General features: G+C 37.4%; 1 protein-coding gene across 1 annotated transcript in view; it reads left to right on the plus strand.

Moving 5' to 3' along the window:
• Nucleotides 1-24,820, plus strand: part of PAPSS1 (3'-phosphoadenosine 5'-phosphosulfate synthase 1) — a 39,901-nt gene that overhangs the window by 13,194 nt on the left and 1,887 nt on the right. Inside the window, exons 5-11 of the mRNA XM_054632762.2 lie at nt 644-762; nt 5,202-5,315; nt 7,221-7,332; nt 10,270-10,475; nt 12,611-12,746; nt 14,667-14,935; nt 16,726-16,955. Of these exons, the coding sequence (XP_054488737.1) occupies nt 644-762; nt 5,202-5,315; nt 7,221-7,332; nt 10,270-10,475; nt 12,611-12,746; nt 14,667-14,935; nt 16,726-16,955 (1,186 nt within the window). The remainder of the gene's footprint in view (nt 1-643; nt 763-5,201; nt 5,316-7,220; nt 7,333-10,269; nt 10,476-12,610; nt 12,747-14,666; nt 14,936-16,725; nt 16,956-24,820) is intronic.

Genomic DNA, 24,820 nt, shown 5'->3' on the forward strand with positions numbered 1-24,820 from the left:
GCTTGATTTTTTCCTTGTTTATGCATGGTGGTAGAATCTCCACAATTTCAAAGCAGGTTGCTAGCTAAGTAGGCCAGAGCAAGTGTCACTGGTAGCTTGCACAGTCTGTGACAGCTATTATAATAAACACAGTCATCAATCTTACATTAGCAGCTATCTTGAGATGAGTATATTAGCTAAAATGTAAAAGGTGTTGGAATTCTTTACTTCAGGGTACTGCTTGGTGGTATGTGTGTGAATTTACATATATACTGGGTGTTCGTAATATTTTTTCATCCTTTATTTATTTTTTTAAGAGTAACAATCAGCTGATAGCATGACAAGCTCTGGGTTGATGTGCACAGTTCTTCTGTCAATGCTCTTTTTTTTATTCACAGTAAAAATCAAATAGCTTCACCAACAAGTAAGTGCTATGTGTGTAGTGCAGAATGCTGACGTTTGATGCTGTCAGATACTATGATTAGCAAAGAAGATAAAGAAAAAACCTGCTGATTTCCCTAGGAATTCCTGTATTAAGGAAGCTAAAACTCCATGTTCCTGCCTGTTGTGTTCATTTATATATAGAAAACTGTCTGTGAACAGCATTAAAGTCAAGTCATCTTTTGGAAGAAGTCACCTAATATTTTTGTTTTATGTTCTGTAGGTTTTACTGGGATTGACTCTGAGTATGAAAAACCAGAAGCCCCAGAGCTTGTGCTGAAAACTGATTCCTGTGATGTGAATGATTGTATACAACAAGTTGTGGAACTTCTTCAAGAGAGGGTGAGCAGAAATGAGACATATCTTAGAAACGTTTTTCCCAAGTATTTTTATGTGCAATCTGAATGTAGGTGCTGGGAAAAACAAAGACAGTTTTTGAGACAAAGGCTTATGCATCTTTCAATTCAAACTTTTAAACTTATCCTATTGTGTGTTTCCTTTTTAAATATAAACAATGCACAGCATTGATCTCCAAGTGAAATAAGATTTTGGCAAGTGAAAAATTAATTGATATCAATAACTGGAAGGGAGAGGAGGCTGTCTCAATTGTTACAGAACCAACAGTGAATGCTGACTTAAAAATGCTAGCAACCAATTTTAAAGAGTCTGAATTTTACATTGTCTCTATAGTGTACAAATTAATATATACTGCACATGTGAAGATACAGGAGTGCACTTACACAGTGATTAGATATCACTTAAATAGGGGCTGCTGTGCTTGTGTCTGCTTTCCCTTGTTTCCACTGTTTTTCTTGTACTAGTAGAAGTAGTCCTGCAGTTGTGTAATGACCAGCTCAGAAAGCTGATCTTCTTGACATGGCTGAGTTGCATTTATGGTCCATAGCTTCTGAAAAGGTAGATGTCTTTCCTTGTTCATGCCTGCAATCAACATGATCCCTTTTGAAGTCTCCAGGCCTTCTCCTGTTGCCCGATAAGTAGATTTGGCTCATTACCCAACCTAAAAAAACTCTCCCCCAACAAATGCCACATGGAAAACAAAACAAACAGACAAAAAACCCCAAACCCTACACTAAAAGTGAAGGCAGTGAATAGATGGCTTTATCCTCTTGAAACCATGCCCCCAGAATTTGCTAATCCTCATGTAGAAGAAATGTGTTTCCTTACATTCTTATCTATTGTCAGTGGGTAGTGGATGACATTCCAGACAACTATTTCTTTTTAATTGAGGTACTCTTGCAGATAATAACTCATGTTTTTTTATGTGAGTTGGATGTTCTGGAAATTTTGGGTATAGACAGTAGTTTGAGTTAATAAAGCTCTATGAAGTGTTGAAGCTGACACAAGCAAAAGACCTCATCATGCAGCCAGTACAAGTTAATTTTAACCCTCTGTGTAAGTACAGCTCTGGAGAGATTGTACTGAAATTGTCAAGAAAATTCCTCAAGGATGACTGCTTGCTCAGGATTGCATCAGGAGATGTGACAGGGCAGAAAACCATAGGATAAGTTTTGCCCAAATCTCCATCTGATTATTTTTTGGGAAGAAAATAGGAGGGAGAGCTGTGTAGGAGTCCTACCTATGAGAGATGGCAGTTCCTGACTGGGGGGTCCTGTGCCTCCTGCTCAGAACAATTCATAGTTATAGAAACCTATGTCACATGTGCCAAGATAATGATCCCTGAAGGCTTGCATTGGTACACAGTGCAGACTGCTGGCTCCTAGCCCAGTCAGCTTTGTTTAAGGCACATCTAGCACTTTTTTCCTTTTCTTTGAAGATAACAGTCTAATGAATGGCAAGATATCTTAGTGGTTGCTTAGTTCAGTGGAAGACAGTGAAATTGAAGCAAGGCTTAACTGGCACCATATTAATGCAGTGCTATCTGTAGATTTCCTGTAGTTTGAATAAGAAGGCTGGAGAAGGACATTTTAAGGGCATTTAGGGAGAGGGCAAGGCTTTAAACTGACAGGAGTTAGTTAAGATATCAGGAAGAAATTAATTACTTTGAGCCTGGTGAGACACTGGAACAGGTTGTCCAGAGAACCTGTGGATGCCCCATTCCTGGAGGTGTTGAAGGCCAGGTTTGATGGGGCTTTGAGCAGCTTGGTTTAGTGGAAGGTGTCCCTGCCCAAGGCAGGGAGGTTGGAACTAGATGATTCTTAAGGTCTCTGCCAACCCCAACCATTCTGTGCTTCTATGAAATAAATTGTTCAGCATTATAAAAACATTTTTCAGCATTATGGAAACATGTGCCTGTGCTGCAGAGAAAGCTACCTGCATGCTCTACTGTAAATAACAAGAGCATAGCCAGGGGCTTGAGAGAAGCAATTTGGCTATTATATGGCACTTGTAAGACCTTGTGTGGATACCTTGTCCAAGTTTGTGCCCTTCTCCTTCACCCAGAAGAAAACAGACATTGATGTGCTTCTGTGACATGAGATAAAATATGGGAGATTAAAATTAGTCATAGGGGAGAAAACCTTTTGCTATAAACATGGTCAATTATTAGAACAGGTTGCTTTGAGTGTTTGGGGATGCTCTGTCTTAACATCTCTTGTCTTAGAGATGTTAAATGCTTGATTGGCCAAGGTCCTGAGCAGCCTGCTGTAGTGGGACCAGTTTTGAGCAGGAGGCTGGACTAGATGATCTCCAGAGGCAATCAGCATCAGCAAAGAACCCACCACCCCAGTGTGATGAGACACATTTCCATAATGCATCTAGTTTATTTTTTTAAATTATTTTGCCAATTTTTTTATATGAATGCCTTGTGAAATAAGAGATATTGTGGAATATTCTTTAACTTGTCCTTTGGTAGAATTAAGCTTTCAGTAAAACTGATGCCTCAGAATGGTCACTAGATGGCTTGCTAGCCTAACGTTTTCCTAATTCCTAAAATTCATGCAGTTTAAAGATGCATGGATTTCTTTTGTTGTTGGTTTTCTTGTTTTGTTGATGTTTTTGTAGTCTAAGTTGATGTTTTAAGTACCACTTTCATGTGTGCAAGGGAGTCTAGGTTTACTAATCCTACAAGTTCTCCAAATGTCAGTTGCTAGAACTGTCTTCGAGCTGTTTACATTTGTATAATGAAGCAGATTGTTGACAGAAACTGCATTGTGAAACCTTTGTTTTGCCTGTTAGTGGGACACTAAAACCAGGATAATATTTGAAGAGATCTTTTTAATAGGCAAGTTTATTTTAAGCTATTGATGGTTTGTAAAATTAGGACATCCTAGCCTGGTAATGAGCCAGGGTCCAGAGGGAAATCTATGAAACAGGTTAATGTGCACTGCATCATTACAGTGTTGCTTACAGGAGGCAACACCTTCATTTGATTCTGGGGTTGTTGTTGTGACAGGAGTCTGCTGCAGCTCTCCTGGGCTGTCAAGCTGCTGCTCAGGCAGAGAAAACAAAAGGCTGATTTTGCCTAACTTACAATGTATTAAAATCTGCTTCCAAAATGATGTCTGATGTGTAATGGACCAAGCTTTTCCTTATAAAACACAATTTCTAAGTGCTAGTTTAATTTGTCTTCTTTTGATGTGTCTTTGAGCATATGAATTATGCAACAGGCAGTGAGACTGATCACATCTTGTTACTCCTTTAGTCGTTTTATCTCTCACTTGTCAGCCTATTCTACTGCCTTTGTTTTACTTTCCATGGAGGTAGTGCCTAAGGTCTGATAAGTGCCTTAAAATTCCTGAGTTAACTTTGTGTTTTCTTCAAGCATACCTATTTATTCTACTCTGCATATACTGGAAAAGTCAAGATAATTTAATTATTGTTTGTTGCTCTAAGAGTGAGCTTTTTTTCTCCAAAAGTAAAGCATTATTTTACAACGATTTCTCAAACACTGAAAAATGTGTTCTAAAAAGAATAGTCAGCCTCTTTTCACTGATTTTTTGCTACTGAACATCACTGGAACATTTGACTGGGTTTTGACATATTACACCATCCTTTGCTGGAGGAGACTCTTAACAGTTTTATTATGATGACCTTCTCTCTTCTTTTAATTATGGTTTTATCTTTGTGTTGATCTCTTCCAACAAGTTTAAAGTCTTAAGCATTGTGGAAGTGATAATATCTTGTTTAATACACATGTAAAAGCACTGAATTTTTTTTCAAATAAAAATATGTTGATTATAGAGCTAGATTTTGGTTCATTGCATATATATGCACACATGATGTCACATTTAAATATTCTAAGAGTTAGTATATAAATGAAAATAGTGGTGTAATGGCATTAGCTGTAGGAAATACTTTTAATGTGTACTTCTGTATTAATTTTCAGTAGAGAAGGAGATTTATGTATTTTGCCTTCATGTTGCCATTTCCAATATGCCTTGTATAGTGAATAACTTAAAATCATAAATGCTTAGTCCCTAAATCTTTTCTTACTTCTTCAGCATGTGTAAAAGCATTGAGTCTGCCTTTCTACTGTAGATAATGTAGGCATTAAGAAGTCATAAAAACTTCATTCAATTCAATAGTTAAATATTTACTAGATAAATGTTATATGGGTTACTTAAGGTTTAGAAAAAAACCTCTTGTCAGAATGTTTCACTTTAGCCAGTCTGCTGGCTTGAGTAACTAGCAATATATCATAATCTTGGAACAGTGCTGGCTTTTAGATGAGTAAAAATTGCATAATTAATAAATTCTTGCTGCTGTCTAGTGCAACATTAGAATTTTACTTCTTGATGTGTGTTCAGTGCCCAAGAGGCATTCTGAGCAAACATTAAGTTCTGTTTATTCTTTCTATACAGGACATTGTACCAGTGGATGCCTCTTATGAGGTGAAAGAGCTTTATGTGCCAGAAAACAAGCTACAGTTGGCCAAAACTGATGCTGAGTCTCTGTTAACCCTGGAAATAAATAAGGTATTGTGTGTTCAGCTGTCTCATTCCTGCAGTTGAAGGACAGTCTGATCTGTTGCTTAGTGTAAATAGATGCAGCAGAAATACCTGCACTGGTTACAGAATACACCTTGATAGACTTTTTCCCTCTTTCCCTGTGTGAAAGCAACAGCATCTGTGGTTTCTTTGTTTACTTACCAGAGATAATATTTCATGAATAATGTCTGGTGTAGTGTTACTTAGTTTATCCCCACCCTGGAGCAAAAATCTACAGTGATTTCCTCCCACGCTCCCTCCAGATCCATGGATGAAACCATGCCTGGAATGTCTTATATGAGAAATTGTTTCTAGAAGGATTGCTTCCTTTTTCTTTTTAGTTTACTTACATAAATCATTTTGTTGTGAATTGTAATTGCCTAGAAATATAGGGGAAATCAATTACTACTTCTTGATTCTTCCTGTTGGTAGCCTTCAGCTGAACAACGTTAACTTTTAATATGCATACCAAACTCAAACAGTTGCAAAGACCAGATCTAGTTTATTGCTTTTTTTGCTGATTAGAGCATACTTGTGCTGTGTTTCTAGTTTCCAGCAGAGAGAATATAGAAAAGCATGGAACAACTTGATCAGCCCTATTCTTATTTTGGTTAAATGCATTATTTTTCAACTCAGATCAATTAGATGAAGCTGCTTCTGGCTGTGTTTTTGTTCTACCTCATTCATTTTTCTGAATAACTAAGCCTAAACACAGATACAGGACATGAGTTTTTGCACTGGCTTTTTTTTTTTTTTTTTAGAAGTTAAAGCTAAGCATTTGATCTAGGAGCTGACTAAGCTCAGAGTTCAGCATCTATTGTGAGTAGACTTTGAAGGATTGGGGTGACATACTAAGCATTGAACTAAGTAATTTTAAAATTTTCTTGGTCTTCTACTAGTAATGAATATTGATACTTCCTTTCACCACATTTTACTAGTTTTTTTCACATAAATCTGTTTAGACCTATTAATTGCTTTGTTGAGGAATAAATACTTAAGGTCACCATTATTAAACTTCAGTAGGGTCCCATTCTAAATTGCTCCCTATCTAGAAAAACAAATAATTTCTCCCTTCACCCCCAACCACTGGCTTGTTAAATATCTATCAAGTATCTGATGTAAGTTTGGGAATAAACTGTGTTTTCTACTTGCCTCAGTATAATTAAACAGTGTAATAAAATTAGTCATGCCCTTTGCAAAAGAGACTTGCACAAGCAAAGCCTGTCCTTGTCAAAAACTTCACCAAGTCTTAGTAATGCACATGCAGAAATAATGGAGACCACACACTAAGTCATAGTGTGACTGAGTGCTAAGGAAGGAAATTCTGTGCAAACTGATATCTCATGCTAAAATAAGTACTAGTCCAGAGAGAATTTGAGTTCTGGATTGTCTCACTAATTTATGAAAAAGAATTATTTTGCATTTGTTTAAAGATTAGACCTCTTAATATTTACCTTCATAATTCTAATTTTTTTTGTGGTAGTCATATGTATTGTTATTACTTTTTCTTTTTAACATCTTTGTTATTTTGCTTTGTTAGATAAAGGTGAGTGGGATTCTTTAATTTTGCTAAGATGAACTTTATCAAGATTTATAAATAAAATTTGTTGTTGTGTGTTTGTTGGTTTGGTTTTTTTAACACATGGAAATTTGATCCAGTGTAGGGACTGGGAAATAGCCAAAAATATGAACAGTGAGGAACAAGTCTTTTTTTCCTTACTTGTAGAAACTTTGAATTATTTGTGATTAAAAATGGTAACACTGAGAAATCTTCCATTTGTACTGTCCTGCATTTTAGAATTAAAGCATGATCTATTATGATTAATACCTGATGCCAGTAATTAAGCAGCAACTTTTATCTGCTCTAAGCCTATCTCTTCATTTCTTTACAAGGTGGATATGCAGTGGGTACAAGTGCTAGCAGAAGGTTGGGCAACACCCCTGAATGGCTTTATGAGAGAGAGAGAATACCTCCAGTGCCTTCACTTTGACTGTCTCCTTGATGGTAGGGTAAAGCACACCATTTGTAAAACTGAACAAACTAATCATACTTCCAAAATATTTTTGATGCTTTGCTTCTTAGTGGTGGTGTGGTAACACGTTATCAGACTTGTGCACAACTTCAGGTCTGGGATAAGGGAATAGAATATTATAATAACCAGTTTTAAATGGGATGGTTTTATTCTTTTTGTACCTACTATCATATTAGAATTTGAATATTTTGTCTTTTTGCCTTTACATTTTTTTTCAAATATCTTAATTTCTGAAAAACATTTAATTCTAAAGTGCATACTTCTAATTTGTGTTGAAGAAATTGACCTTAGAATTTGGAATTGCAGTTTAATTGTTGTTTAGCTCTGTGACCAAAAGATTTGCTGGTATTAGTAATGAAGGAAAGGACAACAAACTGACTTGAGTTCTGGAGCTGTTGCAAGTATGAAATCAGAATATGAGTATGAACAGTTGTCACATGTATTTGGATTACTATGATTTAGTAATTTCCTGGGATGATTTAAGTGAATGAATTTTATTTTGCATTACCAGTTGGCTAAGAATTTTGTTAAGATAATAAGTCATAACATCCTCCGATTTTGGAGTTTGATTGTGATCCTCTGTCATTTTTCATTTATTCCTCTTTCAAGGCTGTTTTACTCCAGCCTTTTTCCTATATTCATGCTTTCTTTTGCATCACTCTTGTCTTGCTAGAGACCAAATAGCAGAACAAAAAGAAGTCAATTTTCTCTCAATTCTGTAATACAGAAATCTGTCATCCTTCTTATATTTCTTAATTTCCTTTTGCCTAGGTGCTCTCCCATAAAGCATAATGCCATCCTGTTACTTTGCAGTATAATTTTGGGCTGCTAGTTTTGTTCTCATTTCATTTGCCTTCTGTACATCCATCCAGGTGAAAAGTCCTCTGCAGATGATATGCAATGCATTCAGCTGCTAAAATAGCTTGTAGGTCCTAATCCTGTCCTGTAATTTTCTGTAAATCAGGATTTTTATAAGCCATTTAAGACCTTGTATAGGTGAGTGTTTCGGATATAACAATATAACAATTTTTTAAACTTCTTTTGCTGTTGTTTTGAGTATTTCGTCTGTGCTGCAAAAAATACAAGTAATGAAAAATAGCAACTTATTGATGGAAACAATTTTCAGTCCTAAGCTTGGATAAAATGATTATGTTCCTCTAGATGTCCTGCTCCTGATTTTCTCTTTTTAGGGATCTACTACAGCACTTCCATCTGCAAATCTTTTTAGAAAAATGTGATTGCCTTAAAGCTGCTTTGCTACTTGCAGCAATGGCAACAGTTAAGTCAAAACAACATCCTCAAAGTTTCCTCCTTGCTTGTATGTTAGTTCTGGGTCTTACAGTAGCAGTCATTTTGCAGGGCTTTGATTCTCAAGAGAGGGAAATGCTTTATTACCTGCAGTGCCTCTCATCCTTTGGGCTTTAGAAGCAGAGTTCATAGTGACTGACTTCTGAGCTGTGCAGATGTGTTGATAGTCTTCCTTTAAAGATTAAGTTGTCTGGAAAAGTCTCATCCTGACACTGTGCTCATCTGTGATTTAACTTTGCTTCACTGCCTTGCCTCAGTTTCTTATTTGTGCAGTCGCTGAAGAAAAATGTAGAAGATATTATGTATTTATTTGCTGGTCATGGACAAAATAATCAACAGGTTTGACATCTCTTCATACGTTGAAATATTTATTTACTTGTCTGCAAAGCAATTTTTTATCCTTTTTGGGGTGTCAAGCCACTCTCTGTGACTGCTGCCAAATTCAATTTTATGACCTAGTTGCTTTGAAAATAACTGGGCACCAAGACTGAATTTAGGAGGAGATGCACAGCATGCATTATATATTTTGCATTATAAAAGAAGGGGGATCTATTTTTCTCTTAAACTTTTCATCTAGGTTTATAATTTTTAATTTCCTAAGAAATTTAATTTCCTAATAAAAAATGTATTGCTTAAATTATAGCAAAATTAGCCTTATTTTAGAGTCTTTGCAAATGCCAAAACCTCCATTAACTTTAAAGGATCCATGACTTTTCTCCTGGAGGCCACAAAAAAGTTTAGAACCCAGGCCTTTGTAGAAGACTTACAATATTTACTCTGCTGGGTTTCTCAAATCTCACTCTTGTAGAAAAGAAAAAGAAGACTTCAGCATCTGGCAGTGAAGTAGGTACTTAAAAAGAAGGACCACACAACCTTAAAATTCAGCTATATTGGCTTAGTTTTAGAAGTGAAGTAGCTGGTAAACTTCCAGCTGAACAAACTATGCAGAATGTTTGCCTGACTCACCATTTTTTTCTGGAAGGTAAATGCTTGAATCTGAATACAGTTTTAAGTATAGAACAAAAGTTACCTTTTGCAACAGTTCAGTTATGCATGTTAACTACTTAGGTACATTTGTCTGCTCCTATTGCAATGTTTTTTTTCTTAGGGGCCCAAATTGTGTCTACTGAGAATATGATTTCCTTTCTCCTAATTATCCACTTCAGGAACAATCTTGTCTGATATTTTAGATGATCTATTTTAAAATGTTATTTGTGTATTTCTACTTTTTATAGAGATTCTTAAGAAAGGTATTAAGTTTCCCAAAAACTAGTATCCTGCCAGTTTAAATATTTTTGTGCAGCTCTAAGTACTTGCTGTGTATTGTGCTTGTATAATACTGAGCTGTATTTTCAGTACAGTGTTTTCAAACCTCAGTGTACTCTTTCTCAAACCTCAATGTTTTCTCAATTTTATAGCATGTGTGTCTTATGGAAGAATGAGTTCATTCTAAAAGTTGTTTAATCCCTGTTAAATTAAGTGTTTCAACTACCTGTCATGTAGTACACTTACAGCCTTAAAAGTAACCTGTTAGGTAGATTTTCAAAACAACATTGATGACTGTTACTAAGGATAAAGGGTTTTTTTCTTTCCCTCTGCAGGGGGAGTTATTAATCTGTCAGTGCCTATAGTGCTAACAGCTACTCAAGAAGACAAAGAAAGGCTCGATGGGTGCACAGCAATTGCGCTGGTGTACGAAGGTCGCCGCGTTGCCATTCTCCGTAATCCCGAATTCTACGAGCACAGGAAAGAGGAACGCTGTGCTAGGCAGTGGGGAACCACATGCAAGGAACATCCCTATATCAAGGTGTGTGTTTGAAAGTTGAAAATCTAGTCCTGTTCGCTGTACCGCTGTGGAGCTGCAAATTCATTGAAGTGCATGTCTCTGACTGATGTACTTTGACAAAAAAAATACTTTGAAAATTAGTTAAAATATCTGAGCAGAAACAAAGGCAATTTTTTTCTGTGCAGCTGTTGAATAGTCTGTACTTAGTGTGAAAATCTAATGTCAATATGTACACATGAAATGAATTTAGAATGTACTGTAGAATCTGTGCTACAGAAGAGGGAACTTTGCCCTCCAGTGTGCCTAGGGAACACATCCCTCTGTGTCACCAGATGGATCATCAAAGCTCCTTAATCAGTGGATATATGCATTGTGAAGGATAGAAAACTTCTTTTCTGCCTGCATATGGTGCACGTGAAACCTGCCTGCTTTAGATGTTTTTCAAACAGGCCCTGTTCCTGGAGAGTTCATCATTTAGCTCTCTGGGGAGTAATTTCCCATCCATTGTGTTTGTTATGATTTTTTATCTTGGCCTTATGTGTATGTCCCACTGAAATGTTCTAATTGTAACACACTCACCACAATGCTGTGTTGGCTTATGCAAGCTGATGTGAATGTTACATCTCAGCTCTGCAGAGCCAAAATATATTTATTTCCCCATTCGTCTCTGAGGTATTTTTGTTTACAAGTATGACATAAAATTAGGTAAAGAGAAATCAAGCATACCTCAAATTATGAGCTTGCTCTTGAAAAGGGAAAGCCTCTGAAAAGTTGTAAAAGTATCTGTATGACTAATAAAAGGTTTTTAAAGCCCTTGATGTATTCTGTGATGTTGAAGATAAGATTATCCCTTTATTGAAAAATTAACATAGATCTAATAACTTACAAGAAAATCTTGTGCAGACAAAATTTGAATGGCTTCTATAGAAGTTAAGGAACTATGTTCTTATGCCTGTACTGGGGTGTATAGCAGTAACATGACAGTATGTTAATTTGGTGGCTGTTCTTAATCAGAAATATTTGGGTATCTGAGAGATTCTGTAGTGCAGAGTTTTCTCATCCTTGTACTACTATCACACCTTCCCTCCACCTTTGTAAGATGTCAAGATCTGGCATTTTCTTCAGGAAGGGAATGGTTACTGTGAGATCATTTAATTCCTGCAGGTCAAAGAAAAAATAAATTGAAAAATCACACCTAATTTTCACACCTTGGCTTTTAGGTTTAGTATGTAGTATCTTCTGTTATATCAAGATTTATTATCAGTTCTAAATTGCATAAGGCTAAAACAGTTATCAGAAATGTGTATGAAACTTGAAAGTTTTTTGATTTCATCTTCAAAAGAAAATGCATTCTTAGAAATTAAAAGTTTCACAGTAATGTCTATGTCTCTTTGTAGAGTATGTTAAGCAGCTTGCCATAATTATTTTTTGATAAAGCATGAGGTGATATTGAAAGATATAAAAAGAAGTGTAGTGACTGTCCAACATCTGTTACTTGGGTAAACTGCTACCATGAAACAAGTCCAAAAGCTTTTCTGCTTGAAAGATTGTGATTTTATTTGTAGATTAAAGTGGGTGAATAGTTAATCAGAATTGCTATGTTTGTTACTTAATTCTTGACTAGAATCTTGTAAACTACAGAGTTCAAATGCTGCAATAACTTGTATTGCAGCATTGTAAATCTTGTATATTACAGAGTACAAAAGCTTCAATAGCATTTGCTTCTACCAATAACTATTAAGTGTGCAACTTTGTTGTATTGCTATATTGTAATTAAATTTTAAAATATGTACTAATAAAAGTATATGCTAATATATGCTAGATAAATTGTAATAGACAGGGCTTTCAAGACTCTATCTTTGTTTGTCATGCAGTGTTGGTTAAGAATATTGGCTATTTGCATTTCTTTATATTATCTCAATTTTGAAAGAAAGGCCTACTGAAGGTTTGTGTGTCTCTCCTGCATCATGGGATAACATGTCTAGACCATGCTCCAGTGATTTTTTTTTTTTCATTTTTTAACACTGATGCTTTACTTCCAACTATCAAAATTAACCTGGAACGCAGTCCTTGGTAAAGATGTGTCCCCATTGCAATGCTCTTGATAAGAGAAGCTGGTAACTAATCCTGACATGGACTTTGTTTTTTTTTCTTAGATGGTTATGGAGCAAGGGAACTGGCTTGTGGGTGGAGATCTACAGGTCCTCGATCGTATTTATTGGAATGATGGACTAGATCAATACCGCCTCACTCCGGCTGAACTAAGGCAGAAATTCAAGGAAATGAATGCTGGTGAGTAAATTTTTTTTTTGTTTTCTTTCTTCCTGCAGAGGCTTATCCAAATGTCTGCTGCCACCAGTGTGGCTGGCATTGTTTCAAGGGTGAAAATTTTGAATGCTCTTGTATGTGGCATTCTTTGCTTTTAATAGAAATTATTTCTATGATCTGAGGAATTGCATTGCCTAAATACGTAACAGAAGCTGCTAATGCCTGAGGTTCTGAACTTTTATCTTTCCATGCACTGTAGACATGTTAGTAATGCAAGAAAAGATAATGTTAAAATGTGGTAAGTTGTGATTTAAAGATCATGTTTGGCCAAAACTACAGACGTATGGTTGAATGCTGCACTTTCATGCTCTGCTATTTTAAAGTCTGTTCCATGCTGCTTCTGGGAAACAAGGCTTATGAAAGTAGTGCAGGTAGGCTGGTGCCAAGTTTCTTTCCAGCATAAGAAATAAAACACTTTTTTTTACAAAAGTGGTTGTGTTAGGCAGATAAGTAAAAGGCTGAGGAATGTCATAAAGCAGAGAACAAACATGCTGCTTTCACTGTGGCAGTGACTGGCAGGCAGCTGCACTTGTAAATGTGAGGAGAGAGATTTACATTAAGAATGCAAAGCACAACTGGTCCTGGGCTCCTGTCATTGTTCTGTGTGATCTGTAGGTTCTATGTAGGAGCTGTAGGTCTGCAATATCAGTCTTTTGGCTAACCCCTAAACAAACACATATTTGAGATCTGAAAAATCCCTATTCTCTAGGTTTCATTGGTTCCATATTGGAAAATCTCTCATTACAGTGGTTTTGCTGTCTTTCAGGGCACTTAAGTTCATCTGAATTTGCAGGAGAGAGAGAAATCCTGTGGCAGGGTTTTTCATTGAAGGGTTTGTAATACTCTGGAAGAGCAGTTAGTTTTGCTTGGTTCTTACCGTGCTTAAAATCTTCTAAACTAAGGTGAAGGAAACTTAGTAAGAAACATTAAATCCCCTTTTATGAGTTTTGTTTCAAACAGCTCCATTTGTTCTCTTGATGATATATTTAACCTTTAAGATAGGTAGCATAGTTTTATTTCTTATTAGAATACAATACCCTTATGCAAGTGAAAAGTCCAAATAGAAGTCGGAGAAACTAGAGTAATTCTGCAGAAAATTCAGAAGTTAAGGAAGCTGATTTTTTTTTTGTACAGTTGTTTTTAATTAGTTTTTCTTACTAAGTGTTATGAATATGAACGAGACCAAACTTTCTCTGGAGAAAGCGCTTCTCGTTTATTAAAATAGCTACAAGGAATGGAGTACCTAGGATAAGCCCCAGCACCCACACAGCGAGCCAAAACCAGAACAGTGCGCTACCCCCAAGCACACTGAGTTCTCCCCAGAAAACAAGTTTCCAAAAAGAAGAACCCCAAGCCAACCGAACTTCCCCCATTTATAGCTGCCTTTGAATCCAGGATTGGTCCATTTTGGATCTGCATGGTCATTGGTCCATTTCCAGGTTTCCCATTGGTCTTTAACGCCATCCATTCTGGACCAATCGCTTCTGCAGGGCTTTGAATGATTGGTCAGACCTTCCATCCAATCCCTCTTCGACTTCGTCTTGCCCCATTGGACTGCCCTTCCACCAAACCCTGGACCCTTTTCCTAGAACATTCTAATAACCCCCCCCCACTCTTAACATAATACAATTAATATAACATAATTAATATAATATAATTGAACTATACCCTAATTTAACATAACTTAACTTTTACTTATAACACTAAGAACAGTGATTTTGTAATAATTGATAATTCTTTAATGACCTGCGAGCACTGCTATTACACTTGTTTAATAGACCTCAGAGAAAAACATATACTGAAGTTTTTTCCGTGCCTGTACACCTCCTGATAAAATAACTTGCTTCCCTTATACCTTTTGTCTTGTTTTTTTTTTCCTCCCAGATGCTGTCTTTGCATTCCAGTTACGCAACCCGGTGCACAACGGGCACGCGCTTTTGATGCAGGATACTCACAAGCAGCTTCTGGAACGCGGCTACCGGCGCCCAGTGTTGCTCTTGCACCCCCTCGGGGGCTGGACAAAGGAGGATGATGTTCCTCTCATGTGGCGCATGAAGCAGCACGCTGCAGTACTGGAGGAGGGGATCCTGAATCCAGAAACGACAGTGGTAGCTATATTCCCTTCCCCCATGATGTATGCAGGACCAACTGAGGTAAATACATCAGGAGTTTAAAGTGAAACAAAACCCTTTTGATATTTTCGTGCGACGTCTGATGTTTGTGTGTTGTGTTGTTTTAATGGAGGGAGAGAGGGACTAATTTTGCTTGGGAAAGCAGATTATCACATTTCTGTCAGATAACCAAAACATTATCTTCTGAAGAAACTTCTGTATTGGAGGATTTTGATGGAAATGGTTGGAGAAAATACTGTGTTTATAGGTTCCTTTCTTTACAGTTACAAGGATATGATAATAATTTAATCCTTCCTCCTTTTTTTACAGTATTTTTCAGAAGCAATTATAAGATCTGTTAACATACCAAGTGATTGTTCTGAATGTTAAAAATACCTAAGTTTTATGATTGTTAAGCAGGAAATTTATATGTTGGAGGGGCATTCACATATTAAGAAAAAAGCAGTCTGTTTATTTTTTGGCAAACTTAATTCAGAGAGAATTGTTTCGAGGCTTTTGTATGAAATAATTCTTTGGCAACACTTTGTTTAGGAGCCAGGTCTCGAGTTGGAGTCCCTAGAGGTTTGTGGGAGGCAGCAGAAAGAATAAATGTTCTTAGTTGAGGACAGTTCCTTGAGGGGATATTTATTCTCCATCTCTTTTTTTTTTTTTTTTTTTTTTCCCCCCCTCCTTGCTGGCCTCCACCTTGACTTACAGAAGTTCAAGTTCTGACCAGGCTCTGAGGTTACTCTGGGGGAGCTTTTTTTTATAGATAGGAGATCTTGCCAGTGAAGTTAAATTAGACAGATGCCACTTATTTTCTGCTGGCCAGTTGACTGCTCAAACAGAGCTTTTACTGCTTTTCAGTCCAGAGAAAGAACTGCAGTTCAGATCTAGTGAGTGAGTTCATGTGGGGAATCTGCTGCTGTTCTCCATAGGCCTTTTATGAGAATTAACAGAAATCTTCTACCTCATTCTTGTATGTGTGAGGAGGAGCAAAATCCACATTTCATATTCTGAACAGGATAAAATTTTTCTCCTTATGTATTTTTCTCCTCATATCACCTATGAGGTCATTTCCAGTGACCTCAGAGTACAGCCTGACAGTAATGTTTGTTCAAGTAATGTTTGTTCAAGTAATAAGAGAGATTCTTTCTTTAATAATTTTCCATGGTTATTTAAAAGTCATTGGTACTAGATCTGTTTCTATAGCATAAGTGCTTTACAGAAGAACAAGCAACTGGTAATATGGTTATCTACAGGGTGGATGTGTCCTTCCAGTATTTAAAAATCCAAATGGACAGCTTTAATAAATATCAGTTTAGGATTGTTTTGTATTTTTAACATTCCTGACAAGTGCCTTTGAAGAAAATCAAGAGTTCTGTAAGGGAAAGCTGTGTCAAAATGCAATAAATTCACCTGCTTAGGAAAGTTAATCTATTACAAGCATTCATGTGCAGTGTGTACCTGGTTTATATGTCCTTTGGGTTTTAATACTCATGCAGACAAAGTGTTAGTTCTACCTTGAACAATATCCTTGCCACATGTACAAGTTGAAAATGCTGAACATGGGTGGTTTTTCATTCTGAATGTGTAGATGGTGCTGAAGTAACTTTCTGAGTACCTACTGTGCAGATAAAAAGGCGACAGTATGTTTTAGCTGTAAGTTTGATGGTGATCAACTTAACTGGTTCTTTATTATGTTGTGGCTCCATAGCAAAAATCACACCTGATTAAGGAAAATGTAGTAGTTACAGAGTGCATGCCCATTTTGAGAGCTGCAGTTTTGGAGCCTTTTCTTCTGTTAATTGTTTTTCCTGTCTCTGTTGTAGGTTCAGTGGCACTGCAGATCCCGGATGGTTGCAGGAGCTAACTTCTACATTGTAGGGCGAGATCCAGCAGGGATGCCACACCCTGACACTGGGAAAGACCTGTATGAACCAACCCATGGTGCCAAAGTGCTCACAATGGCTCCAGGCCTCCGAGCACTGGAAATTGTACCCTTCAGGGTTGCAGCCTATAATAAAAAGAAGAAGTGCATGGATTATTATGACTCTGATCAGTAAGTTGTATTTTCATTTTAAGAAAATTTTGAGCAATAGCGGCCTCTTACCCCTGCCCACATTAAAAAAAAGTGTTTATAATTAAATTTATATTGCTCAAATAGGGCAGTGTTGAAGATGTGATTTTAGATCAATGTAGCTTTTAGACAAATGTAGCTTGATTTCAGCATGATTTGGTTCACAGTGCAGCTACCTGATCTAACTTCAGCTGCCACATGAAGGCTCCCCAGGTACTGGGGTTTCTCTGATTCTGGAACATAATGGCACAGATTGGTAAATCCAGAGAAAGATATTATTATTTATTATAATGGTAAAATTAGCTCTCTGCTGCTTTGTCTTTCTAAATAAGCTTCTCAGGTGTCAGGTGTGCATCAGATAAGAGGGAAGAGACACAGTGAGAGTGTGCAGCATGGAAAAGAAAGGGGACAAGATGGGGTGACAAATAGCTATTAGTAATAAAGGACAATGATGCCCTAAGAATATTCTGTGTCCCAGGGTTTTCAGCTGTTTTGTTGTTTTTTTTATTTTTAATCCAGTTACAGAACAGTTCATTTAATCTTTTGTATGCATGCTTCAATGTTATTTTTCCCTTGTGTGGGATAGCAGTGTTCAAAACTTTGTGTATGTGTTGCTCTGGTGACAATGAATAATACTGGGAAGATGACTTGTCATTTTAATTTAACTCTCTTTATTCAGATTATTGACATGTACTTTTGTTTTACATCAAACTGCAGTTGAAATTGGTACTGAAATGCAAACTTCTCTGGGCAACCTGTTCCAGTGCCTCACCACCTTCACAGGAATTAATTTCTTCCTAATATCTAATCTAAACCTACATTCTTTCAGTTTGAAGTCATTCCTCCTTCTCCTATCACCACATGCCCTTGCAAAAAGTTCCTCTCCAGCTCTCTTGTAACTTTCTTTAGGAACATGAAGTTGCTATAAAGTTGCCTTGGAGCCTTCTCTTCTACCGACTAAACTACTGCAACACCCAGCCTGTCTGCAGAGGAGAGGTGCTCCAGCTCTCTAATAAAATTTTTTGCCCTCCTCTGGACTCTATCAGATCCAAGGACTTTCTGTGTTGAGGTCCCTAGGGTCTGGATGCGGTACTCCAGGTGGGCTGTCACAAGAGTGAGGTAGAGGGGAAACATCACCTTCCTGGACTTGCTGGTCATGCTTCAATACAGAAAGATCAAAGTGAAGTAGTTTTATTGGTATATCAATTCTTACTAAATTAGAATAGTAAGGGAGTATGTGACAGGCCAAAATTCAGAATATTGATTCTCTGATCATCAATACTGCACTCTTAGCAGGATAGTAATTTGAATCAAGTAAAATTAGTAAAATTATACCTCTGTCATTATCTGTAGCAAATTAAAGAGATTAAGGAGAACCCAAACAACTCTTGGAGATTTTTTTATGAAAAGCGGTGGGAACAGATTTTGCCTTCTGTCACAGACTGCACATCATGAACACCCTTTTATCCTTTCACTGTGTCTATGAAGCCTTGGTTTGGGGCATTTTTTTCCATGGTTCTATAACGGTCATGGAAAAAAGGCCATGCTGCCACTAATGTGCAGTTCTGCCTTGGTGCTGCCCATTTGTTTTGTCTCTCCCTGGATGCTGTTTGTAGATGGGCTGGTGTGTGCAGCAATCCTCTAGGTGGCAATGCGGACACGTGCAGGGTCCTCTGCTCCTGCCTGCCAGACGGAGCACTGTGGTAGGCTCCAGACAGAGTTAGAGCCTGGGTGGGTGCAGCTGGCTGCCTTTCAAGATAGTCTGTGTAATGCTGAAAATGTGGCAGACTCCTGGACCATGTGGTGTTTGACTCTGCAAGAAGGATGGCAGGGAAGAGAGGATTGCCTGGAAACATGAGATGATCAGTACTCGTGGAAGACCCTTGGATGTGAAATAGTGATGTTTGTGGAAATATTTCCCGAGCTCACTAGGTGAAAAACACAACATGAAAATGTGGAAGGAGGGTTGTATGCATAGAAGCATTGCTGTGACTTGTATCAGAAAAGGGTAATTTGGTTATCTCTTGCACCTTTCTCAGTTTTTTGAGGCTTGGACATTTGACAGCCAGCTAGACAATTCCAGAATTTACATCACTAATGAATGTGTGGAAGCTTATGGCAAAGTGGTTTCCCTCAGACTGAGCTATAGCTGGCCATGTGTCTTAGCTGCTGGGTGTAGTTATTCTTTCCCCATGTGGTCATCTCTTCTGTTCTTTCAGGCCTCCTGGACTCCTCTGTCTGGGAAGGTGCTTGTGAGAAGACCATAGTAGACCCCATCTGCTACCTTGAGTGTGTCTGTAATTTGGTAGAGTCACACCCACACTAGCTTGGCAGCAAAGACATGCAGAGGTTATTGCAGCTGGGCTCTTTGCTGCCATTAGTGAAATACATTTGGCTTCTGAGGAAGTCCTAACATGAGGATGGTGGGAGATGAATCTTTGGCTCATGGTGCGAGGTTACCAAAAGCTTGGTCCAGCTGCCAGAGGGATGTCTGAAAAGCTGTGGCTGCAGAATTAACGGTGGCAGAGAGTTGCTTTGCTCAGCTTTTTTGAGAAAGGTGTAACACTTGCTGATAGCAATCCTTGTATGCCTGTGGGGATGGGTTCAGAGGCTGTGTCACCACTGGTCAGCTGCCTCCAGTAAGGTGCTGAGCAACTGTGTGAGACCTGGCTGTGCCTGAGCTGCTCATGACCTTGGGAAGCACCAAAAAGCCTACACTGGCCCTGCCTCCAAATCAGTGCCAGAGGCCCTCACTGCTCTGGTGTGCTGCCTGTGATTCCAAGAGGTTATTGTGCTTAAAGTCTTCTGCTCCCAGAGGTGACCATGCAAGCACAGTTTTGTGGAATTGGTGTAGAAGGTCAGTTTGTTTCTCACTTCTGTTAGTACCCTCCAGAACATGGGCTGTCCTTCGAGCTTCAGTTGATCCAGTGGCTGCTTGGGACCAGTCTGGAGACTGCTGACTTGGTGTGTCAGGACCTCATGCTGCTGCTTAGCAGTGCTGAGCTGCTGTGTGGGAGCTGAAGTCACTTGGCCCCTGTCAGTAAGGAAAGGCAGAAATATCCTGGTTGTATTCAGGATAACAGCATTGTCTGTGAGGAAAGGGAGTAAGGAAAGACTGACCTGAAAGCCTTTATAACAGCTGCACAGCAAGTGTAGTTGCAAAGAGATGCACAAAGCTTAACTTTTATAAATTGTTTAAATAAAGTTACCCTTTAGAACATTAAGAGATGAACAACCAATGACTTGGAATTATATTAATGTTTTACTTCATGAAGCCAGCACAATTTTAAATTTGTTTCTTGGACATCTTAGAACTAGGTTTAGCACCTCATGAAACTGAACTCTTGAAACTTATTTTTTGAAAAACAATTTGTCTGAAACTTAGATCTAGGAGAGTGATTTGAGGAATGCATTTGAAGTGATGTATAGCAGCACAGGTAGAACTAATTTAATTTTCTATTCCCTTTGGTCAAAATGAGGATGATAAAAATAAAATTGCCATTTTTGCTGTTGCTCAAGTCAGATAGAAAGCCTAATCTAACTTTCTGTGTGGGAAGCTTGAGCGTTTCCACTTGCATAGAATTCTGAATTAATGCATATAAAAGCTAGCAGGAATATTATTATGGTCCTTATCAAAGTTTTTGCACTATTATATTTCATAAATTTTTTTATCTGTAATTGAATATATACAAATGTGTTTTAGAAAAGCTTATAGGAAAAACTCTAGTTATAATGGAGTAATTAAATTGAATGTCTGACCTGTAAACAACTGGTAGAGTGAAGTGTAAAGAAAACAACCAAAGCCAACAAATAACACCCCTACCCAGCCACCTCCCCTAAAAAAAAGCTTACCCAATGCTGAAATTCCTTCAGAAAATCAGTTAGTGTGCTTCTTCAGCCAAAAAGGCCTCACAAACAGTTACCACAGACAAGTGTAATTTGGTATTGGTGGCTTAATAATAGAAGTTGGTTTTGTGAGCAGAGATTCCCAATTCTTTATGGAAGATCAGTCCTATAAAATGCAGCCACAGACTGCTGCTGAGAAAAAACTCAATTAAGAAAGGAAATTAGTCTGGCAATTAAAAAAGCCACAACACTGTCTGGAATTAAATTACTTTTTTTTTTCCTGAAAGAAAACCAAAGAGAACATTTTGGCTAGAAGAAACCCATAAGTTAGGTGACTGGAGCAGATTGTTCATGCTATCTATAAAATATAAATGAAGCATGGGTATCTGTGAAGAAGATTTTTTAACTTTATATCTTTTTTCCCTGGACCTTTAATATGGTTGCCATTACTGCTTTAATCCTATAAAATCATACTTATGGGGGAGCTGTTCCAACTAAGTACATACTGTTCTCAAATTTGTTTTTTAAAGTGGTAGTAAGAGGCTGCAATAAGCTCACTTGACTGTTCTCCTTAATTTAGTTAAGTAAAATATGGTTTTTCAATTACCATTAGTACATAACCTAGGATACACTGAAACTCTGCATCAGGCCACGAGACTTAAACCCAGCCAGTCAGAAAGGAATTAGCAAAGGATTTGCTTTCATATGTTGATATTAATCACAATATTGTGTTCTAATTTCACAAACAGTTTGTTCCAAGCTGGTTGGGGTTTGAACCTAGCTGGCACTAGCTGGTTCATTCAGCATCATGGGACATTGATTCCCAAGGCACAGTGTAGACTTCCTGTAAGAGTTATGGTGTCATGACTTGATGCTGCAAGGGCAAGTTTAAATTCAGAGAAAGTCCTTCTGGAAGAAGTTTAAGGTTAGAATTAGACCCCGGAAAGAGAGGCTGTGAATTGTCCCAGAAATTAGCCTTAAGTCTAGTACCTGAGTAGAATATCACAGTTGTTTTGAAGGCAGACCAGGGTGAATAAGTCATGTTATCGTTTTATTTCCCTATTGTTCTATTTACCTAAAAAAGCAAAAGGCAAAACTGTGAATGAATGGTCTATTTTTATCATGAGTCTTGTATTTAAGTGTAATTCTTCAGGACCTTGAGAGCACCAGACTTTGCCTCCACAGAGAATGGGAATTCCTAGAAGATCATTTGCACATACCTGAGAGAAGGTCGGGGTTCCCAAGATTATGACTGATCTTTAGTCATCTTTAGTCTATCTCCCAGATGAAAAGTCGACTCTGTAATGTGGCCTATACCTAGATTAAATTTGTAGAGAATACTGAAGCAGAAGAAATGTTCTCTCCAGTTACTGTGTTAATGCACTGTATTGACACCTCAGAGGTCCAGCACAGGAGGTTCCCTGTAGGCCCGTGGCAGTCACTTCCTCCTTGCAAACTAATGTTGTCCTTGTTTTGTCCCAGGACCTGTAAGGTCTCTGTAGTCCCTGTCCTCCATCAGTAAGAAGATTTCACATTGTGTGTAGGTATGGGTTTTTCCATACTCTGAGTGTAGTAGAGTTCTAGGATGCTATGCCACAAAGCAAATACCAATCCTCAGTGTGAAATGTTCCAGGACTGTTCTTCTGTTGACAAATTTTTGTTGTGGTTCTATTTCTGCCTTCTTTTCCTCTTTCTTTTTGGAGAATGCTTTTAATTGCAGTGGCACAAAGTATTGTGTTAGTACCAGTCAAACTCAATTGGCACTAAAGTTAGTATCAGTCAAACTCAATTGGCAGTAAAAAGTCAAGTCAATGTTATAAGTATTTAGTAGCATCCAGTGTGGCTAAAAGAAAGCTGATTCCAGCAGCTACTGAGTAAAATTTTCAAGGGCACTTAAATGCCATATGCAGAAAAGGCTTGTGTTAAGTTTCATTGAGGGTCATTTCAAATCTGACAAGAATGGAATTTGAATGACTTTTTTTATAGCATCTTTAATGGTGAAGTGTTTCCTCCTCTCATGTTCCACTCAAATCCACCTTATATAGAGTAACTCTTAATGTCCTCAAAATTCACTCTGAACGAAATTTCTTGGTGTCTCCTTTTACTATTTCCTTCTACTAAAGCAAATTACTCATACTGATATGTTTTATTTCAAAATACTTGTGGGTCACATCATGCCACAGTGGTCACAGTACTGATAAGGTTTTTCTCCTTAGCAAGAATTTCAGTTTCTCAAATTTTATTGAAATTTGTAAATGCAGTAATTTTTTAAAAAGGCAAAAAATACTTGTCTTTGCTGCTTATATATTGCCAAGGCTCCATGTGAGTTACTTTAGCAATTACTAATTTGAGTAATTTTTTTTTAAAGAAAAACCCTTTCAAAATAGACCTTTAGGATAATGTGTGGGCATCATTAGTACATTTTTAATTTTTAATAACGTTTTGGAAATATTTCTAGAAATATTATGACATGCTGAATGTACTATGTTTCTGATATGAAGCTCACTCACTTTTTTCCTTTCATTTTTTATAATTTCTGTAGATCTCTTTAGTGTCATGTTTCTTTCTTCCTTGGTATCTCTGCTTCTTACCTGCTTTTTGTGCTACTAGAGATGAGAAGCAGCTAAAGGAGTTGTATGTGTTATTGATGCAAACTTCTATGACATATCTAAATGTAGTAGTTTGGTAGCATTATTTCACTTGCAGGGGATGGGATAAAGTTGAGTGCTTTTCTGAAAACTTAAGAAACAAGTGGAAATAAAACACCTTTTTTTTTTAAATGCTTCAACTTTAGTGTGGAGAAACCACACATGGAGTAACTTCATAGTACTTGCTTTACTCTTCTCTTCCTGATCATATGAAGACTTGGTATTTTTTTGACAGAATTTTGACAGAATTAACCAGATTTATCACTTCCCCACATATATTTTATATAAATAGTTCTTTGCAAAGCACTCAAGTTACCTTCAGGCAGCATTAGTGAACAGCAGACATCTCTCTGCTAAGGCATAAAATTTTCAGATGTTATAAATAGCAGTGCCAACTTTTTCTCCCATGGAGCTACACCAAGTTTAATTTTTCATTTTTATGTGATTTTTATTTTGTAGGACTAAAGCACAGTAGGGTTTTTTTGTCTTGTGACACTTCAGGAACCCACAGTCCCAAATTTAGAGCAACAAGAAAAGAGCATGTATGACAGTGCTGGTGTGTAAATGTATACAGTCCAAATCAAAAAGTTATGGGGCTAGTGTTATTGTGAAAGGAAACTGTGGAATGCTTTCTGCATCTTGCTAACTTCCATACCCCACTGAGCATAGACCAGCACTTAGAGCCAAGTTCTGCCCTCTGATGTGCACACTTGGCTCCTGTCTCTGTCTAAGGCATGTACATCTGAGATCAATACTTGGTTTTTATTTCAAACAGACAAGTAAAGAATGAGTAATGCATACATGTTGCAAATTGAGCAAATGGCATAAGTAAAATTGCATATTTAATTTAGAAATACATATTTTTTTCCTTTGGAACATTTGATAGAACTCTGGCATTCCTGTCTTGCTTTTACTTTCAGTCCTGTGAGGAGTAATTTAATTTGTGGAGTTTTTGCTGCTTATGACTACATACCTGAGAAGTTAATAATAATTTAGAATCTTATGTAAACAATGGTAAACAATCCTAGTCTGTCTTCAGTTTTTCATTTGTCCAACAGAATTTTGTTTTTTAGGGGAAAGGTGTCTTTAGGGGAAGGTATTTTTATTATTCCATTGCTTTTCTCTTTATTTTGAACTGTATATGCCACGTTGTCAATATGCATAAATATGTGTATGTGTGCTCAGTGTCTTGCAGAGGCACAGCTGAGAAGCTTGCCTCTAGATACTACTGAGGCTTTTACCTTCTCTGTTCTCCAAACAGTGCCTCCCTAAGATGTACAATTTTTTTTTACACGTTCTCTAGTGACACTGAAATGACCTTCTTGAACCAGCACAGAAATATTCAGCCAGCTC

The sequence above is a fragment of the Agelaius phoeniceus genome, chromosome 4, assembly GCF_051311805.1.
Source record: "Agelaius phoeniceus isolate bAgePho1 chromosome 4, bAgePho1.hap1, whole genome shotgun sequence".
Taxonomy (NCBI): domain Eukaryota; kingdom Metazoa; phylum Chordata; class Aves; order Passeriformes; family Icteridae; genus Agelaius; species Agelaius phoeniceus.